The sequence below is a fragment of the Phodopus roborovskii genome, unplaced genomic scaffold (assembly GCF_943737965.1).
Source record: "Phodopus roborovskii unplaced genomic scaffold, PHOROB, whole genome shotgun sequence".
In the NCBI taxonomy this organism is placed as follows: domain Eukaryota; kingdom Metazoa; phylum Chordata; class Mammalia; order Rodentia; family Cricetidae; genus Phodopus; species Phodopus roborovskii.
Window position 1 is genome coordinate 8952494 of NW_026126469.1, and position 18364 is coordinate 8970857.

Here is an 18364-nt window from a genome sequence, read left to right on the forward strand (position 1 = left end):
GAAGGAAAGAAGGAAGGAAGGAGGACAGGAAGAAAGGAAGGAAGAGAGGGGGAGAAGAAAAGAAAGAAAATGACTCTATAAGATCAGGCTGTAGGAAGCCTATAAGACATTTTCTTAATTGGTGACTAATGGAGGAGGGCCCCAGCCATTTGCTTGAGGGGCCACCACTGGGCTGGTGGTCCTAGGTTCTATAAGAAAGCAGGCTAAGCAATCCACAAGCTAATAAGAAGCACTCCTCCGTGGCCTCTGTGTCAGCTCCTGCCTCTAGTTTCCTGCCTGTTTGGAGTCTTGTCCTGACTTCCTTTGATGATGAATGCTGATGTGGAAGTGTAAGCCTAAAAAAACTTTCCTTCCCAAGCTGCTATTGGCCATGGTATTTCATCACAGCAATAGTAACTTCACTAAGACACCCCCAAAGACTCATGGATATTGGAATGCTAAGTCATCAGGGAGTATCACTACTTGAGAAGGATTAGGAAGTGTGGCTTTGTTGGAGTAGGTGTGGCCTTGTTGGAGGAAGTGTGTCACTGGGGGTGGGCTTTAAGTTTCAAATGCTCAAGCCAGGCCCCCTGGTTCTCCCTTCCTTCTACCTATGTAGATGTAAAACTTTCAGCTACTTCCCCAACACCATGTGCATCTTTGAGCTTCTGTATTCCCCACCATAATGATAATGGACTAAACCTCTGAACTGTAAGCCAGCCACAATTAAGTGTTTTTCTTTATACAGTTGCTGTGGTCATGGTGTGTCTTCACAGCAACAGAACAGCAAGTAAACAGATGAGTTTACACAGTAAGAAAGTAACAGAGCCAGGACTAGAAATGCCTATCCGATTCCATGCCCTTCAAAAGCCAGGCTGTTGAATGTGTTACTTCCTTCAGATAATACAGCCGTGTTCCACTGAGGAATTTCAGTGCTGTAATCCAAAGAAGCAGCTGCTTGTAGAGATTTCCAACTGAGACAGATAGACGAAAACTTACTTCCAACTCCATCCCCACATCCACACAGTAAATGCTTAGGGTCAAACACACCCTGAACCAGTTGCCCACAGAATATAGCCAAGGTGGTGTGGGTGATGATCTTACCTACTCTCCAGTGTTGAGTCTCAACTTTCTCCACTAATCATTTACAGACTGTTGACAGACATTTGAACCTGGGGTCAAGGTGAACATCCCCAGTTATACAACAAACTCTATAAAGACCTTTATTAGATGAGTGTGTGTGTCACTGTAGAGCCATGGTGGACCACAGCCTAGGATGGTTCAGCACAATGAATGTGCTCACCACAGCATTGCTTCTAGTCACCCTGCAGTATTGCCATGCTCTGAGTCCCACCAACTGTGATGCTTCCGAGCCTTCGGCTGAGAAAGTTCTAGACCTGATCAATAAAGGGCGGAGGAATGGCTATGCTTTCGAGCTGCTTCGAGTCTCTGATGCTCACCTGGACAGAGTGGTGAGAAATGGCCAATGAGGAGCTGAGCTGGGAGACATGTGTGAAGGGGAAAAGGAACTGGTGCCCCTGAGCAGACTGTTTTGCATAATTATTGGCTTTGATCAGGCTTTACTGAGCCCATGGAATATTAAGCACTTAGAAAAGAAAAACAAACCAAAAGTAGAATAGCTGTACACATCAAGGAAATACCAGTCTACTAAATGCACACAGGCCAACTGTATAACATAGGATGCATTTTGTGACCATGTGCCTGGCAAAGACATTGGAGCAATTTAATGACATCTCTTAATATGAAACAGAAAGGTGCTGGTGGGTTCTGGAGAATGGATGGGATTTGAATAGGTGTATTCTAGTGCATTATCTCCTCTAGGAGAACAGGGAATCCCAAAGATGTGCATTGCAAAACAATTGAATAATCATGGAGGGAGTTACAGAAGTTCAACAGGGATCTGGGAAGGCCGGATTTAAGTGTGAAGATGGAAGAGAACAAACTTATTGTCTTCATTTAGATTGTACGGTTGTTTAGAATGGATTTGATAGGGACTATGGAGAGATGTTGATTCCTCCCACTGCAACAATAACAGTAACAGCAACAATATCCTACCTTTTCTCTGGTGGAATATCTGAAAGCAGGAAGCCAGCCCAAGGATGGGAAGCCAGACCATGGATAACTGCAGACAGAGCATAAAGCAATTATTTTTTTTTACAGCAATGGAGATGGGGAAGCATGGCTTAGTGCAGAAAACGGAAGCACAGGAACTTAAGTCACAATTTAATGACCATCTCTGCCCCTCTAAGCTCCTTGCCACATGTGTTAGGCACAGGATGGAAGAGCATGGCGCTACTTCTGAACAGCAGTACAGACAGGTGGGAGGAGGGGACACAATGAGACAGACGAGACAGAGGCAGGTGACAGGAACATGAACTAAGAAGCTGTTCATGTATTCAGGAACTCGGAGAAGAGGACTAGACCAAGGGAGTGGCAAAGGAAAAGGAATAGACAGGACACAAGAGACATTTCAATGAAAAGACGTTCAGCCTGGTTGGTGATTGGCCAAAGCAAAGAAACTGATCAAAGCAAGATTAATTTATCTTTTTCCTTGCTTATTTTGTTTGGCTGCTGCTGTTGCTATTAATAGCTCAGGCTGGTCTTGAACTCTTGATCCCCCTGAGCTTTGAAGTCATAGTCATGAGCCCCGGGCCCATGCAATTTTTATTTGTATAGCTAGAACCCAAGTAAAGGATTAATGAAGCCACTGAGGACTAAACCAACAGGACCATTAAAGGCCAGAGAAGAGACATCCTGCCTTAAGGAGGATTTAGACATCACTATTTGAAGCTGTTTACTCAAACATGTAGATTAAAAACACATTCAAGGAATATTCACAGAGATTTGGGTGTGCCAAGAAATTTTGTTTAAGAAGGAAAATTGCTGCACAGTGGTGCCAGTAAACTCAGCACTTGGGAATGTGAAGCCAGAAGATTTATTCCAAGCCAGCTTGGGTCCTCACATCCTGGGATCCTGTTCTAAAACAGGAAAAAGAAGGAACAAGGGACAGGAAAATGGAAAGAGGATGGAGGGGGGGAAGAAGAGGAAGGAAGAAAAGGAAAAAGGAAGAAATTGCTTTCATTAAAAACAAAAGCAAACCAAAAACAAGATATCTCCAGGTTCCCACATCATACTGGTCTGTTCCTTACTTGTCATCCTCAGGGAAATACCACCGTCTACTACTTAGTCCTAGATGTGAAGGAATCTGACTGTTGGGTCTTATCCACAAAATCCCGGGATGTCTGTCTTCTGGCTGTTTCTGGTCGGCCATCTGAAATAGTAAGTAACTGGGCCCAGTGTTCCTCTTATGTTTCTTCTATCCACTCCACTGACTCAGAAAAGCCATATATGCTAGAAAAAACTGCTGATGCCTTTAGTCATGAAGATGATGTCAACCTTAAATAGTACTCTCTTAGACCATTCCTGGGAACCCTGTTGAAGGTAAGTCAGTAGGACTTGTGCCTACCCGCCACCGGGGAAAACATCACCAGCTGCCAGTCTTGGGCAAATCACCAATCCATCTTAGACTTCAGTCTCCTCAACTCTAAAGTGACATCATTGAGGTAAAGGAAGTCCCATGTCATTTCCAGACCACACAGTCTATGAATGTATGAACTGGGAATGGTGTGCCTTGAAGAGTGGTTCTGTTTGCATGGCCATTGTTGCCATGCATGTTGGACCTGGTTACAGGTCAGTTTCCCTGTCACACATGAGAGCACAAAGAAATAAGCAGACATGATGTCAGGTCCAGAAGTGAGAGTCTTATACCTCAAGGGGCCCTAGTTCTGTCTCCTTTGAAAAATGTTTAGGATGTGGTCAAATCCATTTAAACAGTTGCTCTCACATATTGCTCTCATACATTGGGGTGCCAATGGTGTGCAGCACACAGGGCAGGCTGAGAAGGCAGCTCTGGGACAAGACTGATGAAGGGATCTCCAAATGCACCTTAAATGAGATGGTGTTCCCTCATAGGCGATCTGAAGCACATAGTTCCATAAGGGCTTAAAACCCTCTCTTTTACAGGTGATTGGACAATGCAAGATAATTGCTACAAGATACTCAAATGAGTCTCAAGATTTTAGAGTGAATAACTATAACTGCACCACAAGTTCTGGTAAGGTCATCTGCCGAAGTACTAATTAATTCCAAATTAACATAGAACCAGCTAATACAGTGCTGTTCATTAGGTAACAGCATGATAGACTTCAGAAGGGCCCCTGCCCTTGCATGAACATTAATATTCAGTCTCCTGAAAATAGACAACAGTTCTCCACCTCTGGTATAAGTCATATAAAGAGACAACACACTCCATCGCAGAGACTTAGTTGTGAGTTTAGGCCAGCGTGAAGTTAAATTCAAACCTCATTATTTACCAGTTACCTCAGAGTCAACACTGTTGGAATGGAATCAAGTCTAGATTTTGTTTCCAAGGTTATGAACTTCTGCCAGCCCAATTATTTTATCTCCAAAATAATTGTCACTTGGGGAACAGGCTCCTTAACCTCTTTTGGCTTTCCTCATTTAGGATTCTTGTTGGAATCAAATAGAATGTGTGCTCTTCACTTGGTAAGAATTGGCTCCAACAGTTAAAAAGTTCTATACTATTCTACAGTGTACAAAGTAGTTATATATTGTATTATACCGTGCATTAATCATTTCATTTAATCTATGGAGTAATCATTGTAAAACTTTCTGTTCTAGAGATAAAAAAGATTCAAACCTGTGTTCTCAGAAGCAAATGGTGACACAACAGACATGACTACACCTACACCTACATCTCTACAGGGTTGGCTCCAGAGCCCATGTGCCGCCTCTTGTTTATTTTTTTTCTGAAAGAATTAGTTTTAAAAGGGCAGATTTCGAGTCAAGATGGAGAGTCTGGAGAAGGCAGATCCGCCAGCCGCCTCTCCCAGAAAATGAAAAGCTGTGGATTCCTTCCAGACTAATGTGGTTTGCACAAGCCAGACCCCCTGAAACAGCGTTCCTGGTGATCCAACATTCAAAACAGCTTGAACAAGACAGTCTTACAGACTAAAGCCAGGATTTCTACATGTTCTTAGGATCCCCATGACAGTGCCCCCTCTCAGCAGGAAGTAGTTTGGAAAGAACGACGCCCAAATTCCCAAATATTGTTTATAAATGCTTATTTCCATTTAAATGGACTTGGTTATAAATGTTTAATGATCACAACAAAGGTAAAAAGAAAATTATGGTATAGATATGAATACTTTGTTTTGGAATGGATTTTCATTTATTGATACAATTTAAGGTCAATTTTGTGATGTGTATATTCTCCTTTTGTTTAGGTATTGTGTTTATATAGTTCATTTTAATTTGTAATGTATAATGTATAATTTAGTTCAGATTATAGATAGTTACCTATAATAGTCAAAACTTATAGCTAGGTGAGTTAGGTTTTCTAGATAAACAGAGATGTATTTGAGATAGATAGGCATTCTTCAAAACTTTCAAAGACCTACAGAATATGACATTTAAAATGGTTTAGGGTTTTTCTTGACAGTGAGACATAAATGCTCCTGGCAACACCACCTGCATCAAAAAGAAAGATGGACATCGAAGAAACGCATTATAAAGTTTGCTTCCAATATGGCAAGACTAGCAGCCATGTGGACAAGATACTGCTCTTGTCCAAACTGTTTGACTTTATGCTGTATAAACTGGACATTCAGGACCCATAGAAAAGTGACTGCTGATTCAAGATGGACATTGCTACAGAGTTCCTGCTTTGTGGAAGAGTCTGCCAGACAGTCTGCAGGACACACAAAAAAAGTGACTGACAAACTGCCAATACAAGAAGACAGTTTAAAGTTTCCTACTTTGCTGAAGAGTCTGCCAGACACAATATGGCCTATGGGCTGAAGATGGAAGATTACAGAACAACTTCAGGTGACTGACCAGGAGAGCTGTCTCTGTCATTTCTAGAGTTTATATACTATCCTTCTGTGGTCTTTGAAGGAGTTGAAGACAGATAGTTATGGTTATAGTTTTCCTTAGTTAGGCTTAAAGATAAGATACATATAGGACTTTAGACTCACAAATATAGGATAAATGATAGAATAGTTTCTTAAATCTTACTAAATGTTAACTGTGATTCTTATTTGATAATTGTTATGTGATATATTTTGCTATGTTAAGGTTAAAACCCTTCTTTTTATTTAGACAGAAAAAGAAGAGATGATGGGAGATGTCATTCTGTATATGTTTCTCATACTGGTTAATGAATAAAGCACTGTTGACCAATAGGAAAGGAAGATAGGAGGGACTAGGAGACAAGGAGGAAACAGGAAGTAGTAAGGAGGAGTCAACATGGAGAGTCTAGAGAAGGCAGAACCGCCAGCCACCTCTCGCTGGTGAGACCACGTGGAAATACATAGAAATGGGTTAATAATTAAGACAGAGCTAGCCAATTAGAAACTAGTACCTGGCCAACAGCATTCTATCAAAATAAATAAATAAATAAAAATAAAAGGGCAGATTTCAGCATGACTGAACATAGACACCAACCCAGCAGCTTCTACAGAAAGTTGTTTAAAGAAAGAAAGAAGCAAGGCATGGTGGGACAGGCCTGCACCCCAGCAGTCGGGGGCCAACATAGGAGTTTGAGGTCAGCTACAGAGTGATTCCCTGTGTTTGAAAAGAAAGAGAAAGAGAGCGAGATTTGCTGAATCTGTTTCTGTAACTTTAGCTTAAAGTTCTCTCCTTGACAAAACAGCATACTGTGAAGGCTGGAATGGGCAGGGCATCATGGATAGAGGTCATGACAAGTACCAGCAGGGAAGAACAGCTGGGTGTCTCTGCTGCTGCTTGACTGATTGATCTTGACAAGTTACTTTAACCATTGATGCTCTGTCTGTAACATGGAACCTAGTGTCCTCCTCTGCGCCGTGCTTGCCAGTGCTGTATTCAGATCTGGCCTTGACATTATGGCTGACCTTTTGACCCTGTGGCATCGCCATCTTTCTTCTTCCTTAGTCTCTTCAGCCCTAAGCAACACCAAAGACAGCCCTGTGCTCTTGGATTTCTTTGAGGATTCAGAGCTTTACAGAGAACAAGCCAATACTGCCCTCGACAAGTACAAAGGGGAGCATGGCGACTTTGCCCCTTTCAGAGTGGAACGAATAGAGAGGGTTATAAGAGCGGTGAGTTTCTACTGCCTGGCAGGGGTGAGCTGAGGGTCACACCCAGTATACCTGCCTCACCTGGCCAGCTGCCTTTACAACCATCACAGCCTTTGATGCTTGGCAAATGGCAATCCTGATGCACAGTCCTTCTCTAACTTCATTTACTTGAGAGAGAGAGAGTGGAATGAGGATATAGTGAAGATCTGACAGGGAAGAAGAAGAAGGAGAAGAAGGAGGAGGAGAAATGAAAAGAAAATCCAAAGGAAGGACAAAAGCACAATGGGGTTATTCAAGCATTAAAAAACATCCAATTTTAGCCTCCTTATATTATGGTTAGAATACTGAGGCTCAAAAAAAATTACCTCACCATAACCAGTATTGTAGGTGACACTGAAAGTTCCTGCCTCACAGGCCATTCTAGTGCCTCCCACACAGAACTGTTGGGCAGAATAGCCTGTGGATGTTTGGCATTTACTTTTTTTCCCCAAAGGTCTGTTTTTAAGATTTATTCATTTATTCATATTATGGTTTGCTTGCATGTACATGTGCATTGTGTGTGCTCTACTCCCAGAGGTCAGAGGAGGGCATTGGATCTCCTGCTATGGGTACTGGGAACTGAACTCATGTCCTTTGAAAGAGAATAGCAAGTACTCTTAATGACTGGAGTATTTCTCCAGCCCTGCCAAGTGTTTTGGGAAGGGAAAATTGATTAGATCTGGTGTTTTATGCAGTGGGATGCATATAATGTTGTTGGCTATAAAGAATGTTCTGGACACACCATATGTATTGTCAAAAGGGAAGAAGCAGGTTGCAGACCAATAGTTAGCATATGAGCCATGTAAATGAAGTATTTAAAAATCTTTATATCCTACATGTGGACAAAGCCTAGAAGGAGAAACACATCAAACCAGTGGCAATGAGGCTAGGGAGATGGTTCACAGGTCAAGAGCACTGACTGCTCTTCTAGAGGACCTGGGTTCAATTCCTAGCACCTACATGGTGGCTCATAACCATCTGTAACTCTTACTCCACAAGATTTGATGCCCTCTTTTGACCTCCTTGGACACTATATGTACACGGAGCACAGACAGTCATGCAGGAAAAACACCACACACATAAAAACATAAGTAAAATGAAAACAAAACAAAAAACTCACCACTGATGGTGTCATCCCTCAAGAACGAGGGTCTGGGCTCAGGGAGGGTGTTTTCCCCTGCTATGCTTATGCCTGTATATTAGAAAGTTTTGGTGAAATAGTGATCTCATATGGCTGATGCATTATATTTTTAGAAGGCAGAAAGCATAGAAAAATAGCATTTATTCATTTTAATTCCCGTGGTGCTTTAAGAGAAATTAATAGGTATCTATTGCTTTTCCTGAAGCTATGTTGATTCCTCTGTTCTAGAGAGGAGGTGAAAGAAGCAATTACTACTTGGACTTTTCTATGAGGAACTGTTCCACACAGCATTTCCCCAGATACCCTCCCGTAAGTATGACACACCCCTGAAAAACACTGTCATTTAGACAATGTCCACTACTTAAAGAAGTTCTTCCAAATGTTTTATGCATGTGTTCACTTACTGACACTCAGGCTACCACCACACAAGGTAAGTGCTCATTTTTTCTCTGGTTTGCAGATGGGAAGGAAAATGGTTTTAGCATTTATGTGATAGTATATACATACACCTGAAATTGAGTTTTGAATTCAAGACTAAAGGCTTAGTAAGTAATAACTAGCGTATACTATGGCCATCTACAACCATGAATCAGCCTCCACAGGGATCCCAAATGACAAGTGAAGACACTACCATGGTCCTGCCAAGGTTCACAACCAAGTTTGGATTAAGTCTTTCCAGCATGACTTCTTCCCCAATCAAATCAACCCATTATCTGTTGGAGGATCTTACTAATGAAACTGGATGTTTCCTCCCTTTAGTCATTGCTCAGCAGGTATTCGGTCACAGTAATGAGAAAGTGGTTAGTATACATGGTACCTTGGTGTTTACCAAGCATCTCCACATAGTGTCTGCCAAGCTTCATGGCAGTACCACCAGGATAAGGATGCCTGACATCTCTTTTTTGTCATTGTTTTGTTTTTCTAGACGGGGTTTCTATGCATAGCCCTGACTGTCCTACAATTTGCCCTCTAGTCCAGTGTGGCCTCAGACTCAGAAAGAGTGACGTGCTGAGATTAAAGGGGTGCACCACCACCCACCCAGAGAGGCCTGAGATCAGAATCATTTGCTTGTGCACTGTTAGCCAGGAAATGTCAGCAAATGGAAACTCGGTTCTGCTCTCAACTCCAGGGCTTTTCTGAGGTTTAATGGCACATTCACTTTCTCTGGCCACAAGGGAAGAAGCATTCACTGTTTCATGTTCCAACCGCTGAAATTTCCCACTTGAGTCAGTTCTAGATTCCTACTCAGAAGCCACAAAAGACAAGACATTCTTTCTCTTAAACCCACCACTAAACCCACCACTAACAAACTCTTTACTGTGTCTGTGTGGTAGGTGCTAAAATCCTAGTGCACAATCCTGAGGGCTGGAGGGGGAAGCAATAGCTTCATCTCCCTTAACTCAAGCTGCCTGTAATCTGTAGATAACATTGCCCTCGTTTCACACGGAATTTCAGAACTTTTGTACAAATGGTCTCCCACCTCTGGTAAATGATAAAGCCACATCCATATAGGTTTGCTTGACTCCAAAACTATTCAGACAGCCTCAATGCATAGCTTTTTCTAGAAATGAATTGTCTCCTTGTCCTTGGACGAATGCCTTTCAGAGCACAGGATTGACAGCCATTAGGGCCAGCAGACACATTCACAGGGCTCAAGCAAACCTGTTTTTGCAGTGACTATGCCCTTCCCAGCACCTTCAAGTTACACAAATCCATCTTCTACAGCGTTCCTCCTTCTCCCGGGCACAAGTAGCCCAGGTCTTCAGTGTAGAACTACTGGCCTAAGAACTGCAGCCCTGGGGATTACAGTTTTAATGTCTGCTCATGGCAGAAAACCACAGAAACCGGAATAAAAACCTGTGGAACCTGTGCTTTACTGGGTGTTGATTAGATAACCCTGATAAATCACTTATGGGGTGTATGATAGTATTGTCCTCTGTTTTCCTTGTTTGTTTAGGTGTCTTGCATGCCAAGAAAGGACTCCACCGGGAAATTACAGATCTGGGCCCTTTCCACTTATTAATTAAAGGTTACCCCAGTTAGAAATCTTCACTCCCCTGCGCGCACACACATGCACACATTCACTGTACACACACTAACATACTCTAACAGGCATCTCCCTTTGCAGGTCTTTGGGTTCTGCAGAGCAGTTTTGTCCTATGATGTAGAAGCCTCTGGTTTGGAAGCCCCGAAAGACACTGAAATAAACTGTGAAGTCTTCAACTTTGAGGTGGGCTGACTGAGCATCCTTTGTCATGAGCAGGACCAAGCCAAGTGACAATTTCTCACACACAGTACATTTGGTTCATTTGGCTTTTATAGTGTGTGTGTGTGTGTGTGTGTGTGTGTGTGTGTGTGTGTGTATGTGTGTGTGCATGTGCGTGTGTGAGAGAGAGACAGAGACAGGGACAGAGACAGAGACAGAGAGCAGGTTTGTTGTTACCAAGAACATGAACCCATAGATTTTATTTTTATTTCATTTATTTGGGTTTTTGGTTTGTTTGTTTGTTTTGTTTTGTTTTGTTTGTGACAAGGCCTCACTATGTAGCATTGACTGATCTGGAACTCACTATGGAGATCAAGCTGACTTCAAACTCCTAGAGATCTATCTACCTCTGACTCCCAAGTGCTAGGATTAAAGATACATACTGTCACAACCAGCCATATGTACACCACCATGCCCAACCATAGTCTTTTAGTATACAACTGTGATTCCAACACGTGGGAAGCTAAAATAGAAGAACAGCCAAGTTCCATGCCAGCTTGAGCTACAGAGAAAGACTCTGGGTTTTTTTGTTTGTTGGCTTTATTCAAAAAAATAAAAAGAGCTAAAGTCGGGGGTTTAGAGACCAAGTGTCATCAGTCCTCTGGATGAGAGTCTGTCTGTCCTCTGAAAGAGTGGCTATCCTCAGAAAGAATTTCTTGGGACTGTGTTGGGAATGTCAGATCCAGCATAAGATGCAAGTTTAATAGACATGTACCATTCCTTCATAGAGCTTCATCGCTTTTCATTGAATGAGAAAAATAAGAATAAAACAATGTTTTGTTTTGTTTTTCAAGACAGGGTTTCTCTGTGTTTAGCCCTGGTTTTCCTGGAACTTGTTCTGTAGACAAGGCTGGCCTCAAACTCAGTAAGATCTCCCTGCCTCTGCATCCCAATTGCTGGGATCAAAGGCATGTATCACCATCACCTGGCAAGAATAATACAGTTTTTTTTTTTAATGAAACAGCATATACAAAGAGCCATCCCTACTTTTGAGATTAATTTCTAATTTGTCAAAATAGTATTTCTGTTGGGAAATTATAATGCTATTCAGTGACAGTTTTTTTTGGTTTTGTTTTGTATTTTAAATGTAATTTGGCTAGAAAAAAATTTAAGAACTGGACTGGAGAGGTGGCTCGATGGTTAAGCATAGTAGCTGCTCTTACAAGAGACCAGGATTCAAGTACCAGCATCCACATAGCATTTCACAGCTGTCTGTAACTCCAGTTCCAAGGAATCTGATGCCCTTATCTGGCCTCTACAGGCACTGTGCACACATACACACACTGCACAGACATTTATGCAGACAAAATCCCACACATATAAAATAATAATTTTTTTTAATTCAACAAGTTTTATGGTACCCTATTTCTTAAATTGATTCATGAGATCTTTGAGAGCATCTAGTCTAAGTCAAGCCTACCATCTAACTTCTTACATACTTATATTCGCTTTTCTGTGTCCTTTACCAGGAAAGAAACATGAGCCATGAGTGTTCTTATGGCAAACATCTGTGCAAGTTCAGTGGATCCAGGGGTCGTCATCATACCCACAAGATGTATGAACATGGCTACCTACCTCCACCAGAAGATGACTCAGACAGGCCACCACTTCAAGACGGATCCCTCCCACAACCGCTCCCTCGCCATTCCTCTCCTTTTGGTACCAACAGAACCCATAGACCCCCTCATAATCATGGTTGTAATGAGCATCCTTCCCATAGACACCATCCCCATGGACACCATCCCCATGGGCAACACCATCCTCATGGACACCCTCCTCATGGACACCCTCCTCATGGACACCCTCCTCATGGACACCCTCCCCATGGACACCCTCCTCATGGACACCCTCCCCATGGACACCCTCCTCATGGACATGATTTCCATGACTATGGACCCTGTGATCCATCCTCCAACAGCCAAAAATTCAAAGGGCAGTATCGCCAGGGACATGGCCCACCACATGGCCACTCACGAAAAAGAGGTTCAGGTAAAGGACTCTCTCCTTTCCACCACCAAGAAATCGGAAATGTCTACCGACTCCCTCCACTAAGTTCTAGTGAAGTTTTAGATATTCCTGAAGCCAATTTCCCCAGCATCTCACCACCAAATTGCAACAATCCCCTCCAACCAGAAATTCAGTCCTTCCCCCAGGCAGCCTCAGAGTCATGTCCAGGGAAATTCAAGAGTGAGTTTCCACAAATTCATAAGTTTTTTGCAAATATGCCTCCAAAATAAAACCTGATTCCTTGGTGGGGAGAAAATGGACAATGTTCTGAATAAATAAAATGTGAACAGTAAGAAATGAAAGGTGTAGTTATTTTAACTTCACCTTCATACTTAGGGAAGTATGGGAAAGACAATATAGACAGACAAATGGAAACGAGAGGAAAGACATCAATACTATGAACCAGAGTTGAATTCCGTCACTGGATACTGCATCAGATGAGAAATCTCTAATTAAGAATTTCTCTCTTCCTTGGGTTAACTCCCTAATTCTAGCTGGGGGCATTAGCTACATGTCTGTTGCTATAAATAAACTCCCATAACCAAGGGAACTTATGGAAGAAAGAGTTTGTTTTGCCTTATGGTTCCAGAGAGATGAGACTTCCTCATGCCAGGGAGGCATGACAGCAAGTGACACGCAGGGCATTGGGAGCTAAAGGCTGAGAGCTCACATCACAAGCACAAAGCAGAAAAAGCTGAACAGAAGTAGCACAGGGCTTTTAATCTCAAAGGCTGCATCCAATGACATGCTTCCTTCAACAAGGCCATGCATCTTAAACATCCCCAGAAATCATCCCAAACTGGGGACCCAATGTTCAAATATCTGAGCACGTGGGGATGTCCTCAATCAAATCACCACCATGGACATACCAAGAAAACATATATTACTTTTTAAAAAGTGACTCACATCGTCTCCTTAATGATTGCCAGTTTAAATTCCATCACAAAGTTCTTAATAAAATCGTCGGTAAGTTGCAAAGACAATTTTAGCATAATCATGAGCATAAATTCAGATGTTCAAGAAATATTGTTCATGTTCCAACCAATTCGTATTTCACATAGGCACTCTCCTGGGCTAAGGGGAAACTGGAGTCCCTACAGCCTGCCACTCCCCATGCAGATTTGTACCAGAGGACCATTGGTGTGTGCACGTCTCTTTTTGAGGCTAGTTTAAATGCCACTTTTATATCTGACTAAAGATAAAGGAGTCCCTAGAAGATCACCAAGGGACAGGAGTGCCTAGATGTACCACATGGCTGTGCCAAGTTGTACCATATGGTTATGCCAAGATGTACCACATGGCTGTTCCCTCCAGGGATCTTACCCAAACTGTGTTTCTAGAAGGGGGGGCAGAGCTCTGCATCTCAGGAACCCTAGGTCCTACTCCCATTATCCTTCCCATCTCTTTTCCACAAGATAGCTTCTCTCTAGTATCAGGTGAGTTTGCCTTATTTATTTTTGGTGTTAAACAATTCATTTTCTTCCATTTTAATACTCTTCCTCCTTTCTAAATCTGAACTCACACACCTGGAACCAGGTTAATCAACTTCAGCTTTTCTCTGCCTCCCAGCCCCATGGTCATTAGTATTTAAATACTGAATAACTGACATGGCACAGGTCAACCATTTAGAATATTTGTTAACCAGAAATAACCAGTGTGACCATTCCATAGTGGCCAGCTAAATGTTGCCTTAGGGAACCACATTCTTTTACAGAAGCATGAACCAGGAGTCAGCTGCCTGAGTGCAGGGTTGAAAACAGGGGGCTATCAGGTAGCCGAGAACAAATAAACTCAGATTAATAACCCAAAATATTGTTTTCCCACAGATTTGTTTTGTTACTTATTTTGTTGTTATTTGTTTGTTTGTTCTCTTGTTTGTCTTTTGAGACAGGGTTTCCCTTTGTAGCCCTGGCTATCCTAGAACTCGCTCTGTAGCTCACTCTGGCCTCAAATTCACAGAGCTCCACCTTCATCTCCCTCCCAAGTGCTGGGATAAAAGGTGTGTGCCACCACTGCCCAACTCATTTTCTAATTTATAAGGCACTTTGACAAATATTTCTTGAGTTTATGAAAATACATCTTGAAAAGCATAATTATAAAAATCCCTGATTCATTTTAATAGATATCCTATTGCAGTTGCTACAGATAAACAATAGCATTAAAGGCAGGAAACAAGCCATGCATGGTGGCACACACCTCTAAGACCCAGAACTCAGGAGGCAAGGACAAGAGGATCCCTGCTGGTTCGAAACCAGCCATAGTGAGTTCCAGGACAACCAGAGCTATATGATAAGAAGAACTTGTCTCAAGCAAAACAAAACAAGAAACAAACAAAAGCATCAGCCCTGTAAGGACTGTCTTTACATTCAACAAAGTGGCACCTGCTCCAACAAGGCCACTCCTCCTAATAGTACCACTCCCTGTGGGCCTATGCGGGCCATTTTCTTTCAAACCACCACTGTTTGTAACCTGTAGAACTCAGGTTAGAGCTCTAGTCAGCCTCCTCCAAAGCCTCATTCTTTGGCCACTGGCTGTTGTGGTTGTGGATCTTCACTGGAAGCCTTCACAGTGATCCAAGTCCTTCACGATAGTACGTTACTCACTTCCCAACCCTCCCGTCTTCCAGATTCTCTATTTCTCCCTCTTCCTCCTTTCACTCAGCCTGGAAACTTACCTATGGTGAAGAGATACTATGAAAACATCGCTTATATTCTAAGAGCCTGGAATGTTTGCTGGGCCTCACAGGCAGAGTTAATACACCTTGAAGTCACTGCGGTCCTACTGTGTACTCAACATGCTTGTTTGACCCGCCTCCTTGAGAACAATGCAACAACCAACCTTACTTGCCTTGGGTTTCCCATGTAGTCAGATTTTCAGCCTAAACTAATACATAACTCTAATCTTAAGTTGTGTACTCTTCCATGCCCCTTATACAAGTGTGTGTGTGTGTTATGATAATCATTTGATGAAAACAGCAATAGGTTGGAAAAGGCTTTATAAAATGAGTATCAACCATAAATGTTGGATGTAACATGGATATTGCTTGATAGCATTTGTTCGTTATGTGGATCATTTTGATGTAGGAGAAACTTGAAGTAGTAACATTGATGCTATAAAAGATTCACTAACAAACATTCTTTAGGAAATACTAAGTTACACAAAGTAGAATTTAGTTAAAGGAGCATTGCCTCCAATACGACTGGAAGGTAAGTAGTGTATTATCCAGACTTGTTAGAAATACAAAGAAAAAAAAATTTTTTTATCACAATTGACTTGGTAGTGTGTGCTACTGTTGTAGGGGGAACCTACACATATGGAGGTTTTGGCTAGTTTTACCAGACACTGACACAGGGGTTGTGTAATAGCAATATAAATAATTAATGTAACAGTAATTGTACATGTTACATAGCTGGTGTATGGCTAGCTCCAACAAATAGCAAGCAAGTGTTACAGCTTTAATGCTCAGGCTTTCCTTGCTTCTTCATAACTACAGCTTTGGATGCTGCTCTTATTTAATAGGACCTCCCTTATTCTGACTATTCCGTGATTTCCTTTTGAATTTTATAAGCCAGAAGTTTTTGGCCATGGGGTGGAAGACAAGTCACATAATTCAGACACAAGTAGGTGGGCTCCAGAAGATTTGAATGACTGCTTAGACTTGATAGCCTCTACCCTGCTGATCCACTGTAACAAGGGCTTCTTACCTGGGTGACATTGGGCCCTTCCATTGTGACTTGTGTGACTCCAGCACTTACCAGCCGCTGTTGAGGAAGTGTTCTTCCCCAGGTCTGCAGTCTTGGGCCAGCCCTCTTTGCTGAAGACATGAATGGGTGTGCATGTGTGCCAGCTCTTGTTTTCACTCTTGTGCTTTTTTGGAAGTGCAAAAAATGGTTTTGTGCAACCTTTAACAAAAGTCTGTATTCATTTGCCCATATTAGAAAGATACCGTACCAACCAGGAGCACACACCCAATCTGTCCATCATTGCCACTTTTGTGGGATAGTTTACAATCTTGAGCTTATTAGGATACCACATTGGACCCTTTACTCAGCCTGCTACATAACAAGCTTCTCTTTTTGCTATTAATATAATATTCATGACTTTTGGTGGCCTTGTATGTCACTTAGGCATATCTTTTGTTCTGTGCAGAACATCTCATTCTGACTTTTACAAAAATTGAAATCCGCAATCTAACTGTAGAAACTTTTTGCTTCCATGCTCACCTTCGGGAAACTAAAATCAAAGGCTTGCGTTCTCTGCCTTAGCTTCCCTTCCATTCCCACCTTCTCTTTTCTTTGTTTCTCTGACCTGTGGTGCTGGGCTGCTTAATTCACATGAAGGCGTAAATGTTTCTGTCTTCATTTTCAAAACTTGCTTAAATTAAAGGATTTCCAGTGGGGAAAAACAAAACGAAACAACCCCACTAAGATATGATGATTTCCAGCCAGGAGGTGGTGGCAAGCACCTTTAAGCCCAGCAGAGGCAGGGGGATCTCTGTGAGTTTAAGGCTAGCCTGGTCTACAGAACAAGTTCCAGAACAGCCAAGGCTACACAGAGAAACCCTGTCTCAAAAACAAACAAACAAAAAGATATATGATTTCCACATTCTTGGGGTGAAGAAACTGAGATGGGAAGGTTATGACTGACTCTCACACACACATACATGGACAGACATAAACCCACACTCATTCACACCCAGACACATGCCCTCAGCCAAGCATGAAACACACACACTGGCCCACATGCAAATGCCTATACAGACTCAGCACAAAGAAGTTCAGGAGTAGAGCCAGATTGATATCCATATAGGATCTCTAACCAAGCATGCTCCTGCCAAGCTCCTATAAAGTCGTCATTCAACCCATGGTGACAGCCCCCACCTCAGGGCCTCTCAGGCAGCCGCCATTGCAAACGAGAGGGTCCCATCAACCACACAGAACTCAACCTTTGGGAGTCTCTTTTATTTCTTCTTTCTCTTGTTCTTCTTCCTTCCCCTCTCTGTCCTTCCTTTCTTCATTATTCTTACTGTGTGTGTTTATGGGAGACAGGATGAGAATGTATGAGGCTGCACACAAAGCCACAGCCCACATGCGGAGGTCAGAACCTCTCAGGAGTGGGTGCCTCATCATCCACCTTAGTGAGACGGGTCTCCTTGTTTCTCCTGCTCTCATACTCCAGGCTTCCGGCCTGTGAGCTCCCCATCCTCTCATGTCTCCACTTCCTGGATCTCAGTAGGAATGCCAGGTTTACAAATGTGTGCCACCATCCAGAGGTTTTGTCTGACTCCCAGGCATCAAACTTCAGTTGTCAGCATGAGGCTCATGAGGCAAGCACTTTTACCTGCTGGGGCTCCTGCTGGCCCCTCCCTTCCTTTTTTGCTTGAGCTAATCAAGTTGAGCAGAGAGGCTGGTTCTCAGATGTGCTAGTGTCCATCTGTGCCTGAGCTTTTCAGGAATGCACCAGAGCTGACAGCAGCCTGCTCCTGTACACATCAATATCCCCACAAGCTATTCTGTGTGGGAGGTGTTTGTACATTGGCCTCATTGTTCACACATGCAGAGACCTTTGTAACTGGTCCAGTAAAGTCACAAGAGGGTAACGGAATTTTTGTTGGTTTTAGCTCCTCTTTTATTGGTTTCTGCTCTAATTCACTGTACAAAGTTGTGCAACTTTTGGAAACAGGCTCTGCACTCCCACGTTCTTTCCAAGGGCAAACAAGCAGGTCAACAACCTGGTGTCACAATGTTCCAACCTAAAACCTGCTTGGGCAGT

The 18364-nt window shown here is 42.6% G+C and overlaps 1 protein-coding gene across 1 annotated transcript; it reads left to right on the plus strand.

Annotated features, from left to right (window-relative positions):
* The first annotated feature begins 1235 nt into the window (after positions 1-1235).
* Positions 1236-12936, plus strand: Hrg (histidine rich glycoprotein). Its single transcript, XM_051190955.1, has 7 exons — positions 1236-1451; positions 3163-3279; positions 4024-4114; positions 6994-7160; positions 8548-8628; positions 10448-10549; positions 12055-12936. Exons 1-7 carry the CDS (start codon positions 1236-1238, stop codon positions 12820-12822), a joined length of 1542 nt encoding a protein of 513 aa, XP_051046912.1. The 3' UTR covers positions 12823-12936.
* The last annotated feature ends 5428 nt before the right edge of the window (positions 12937-18364 follow it).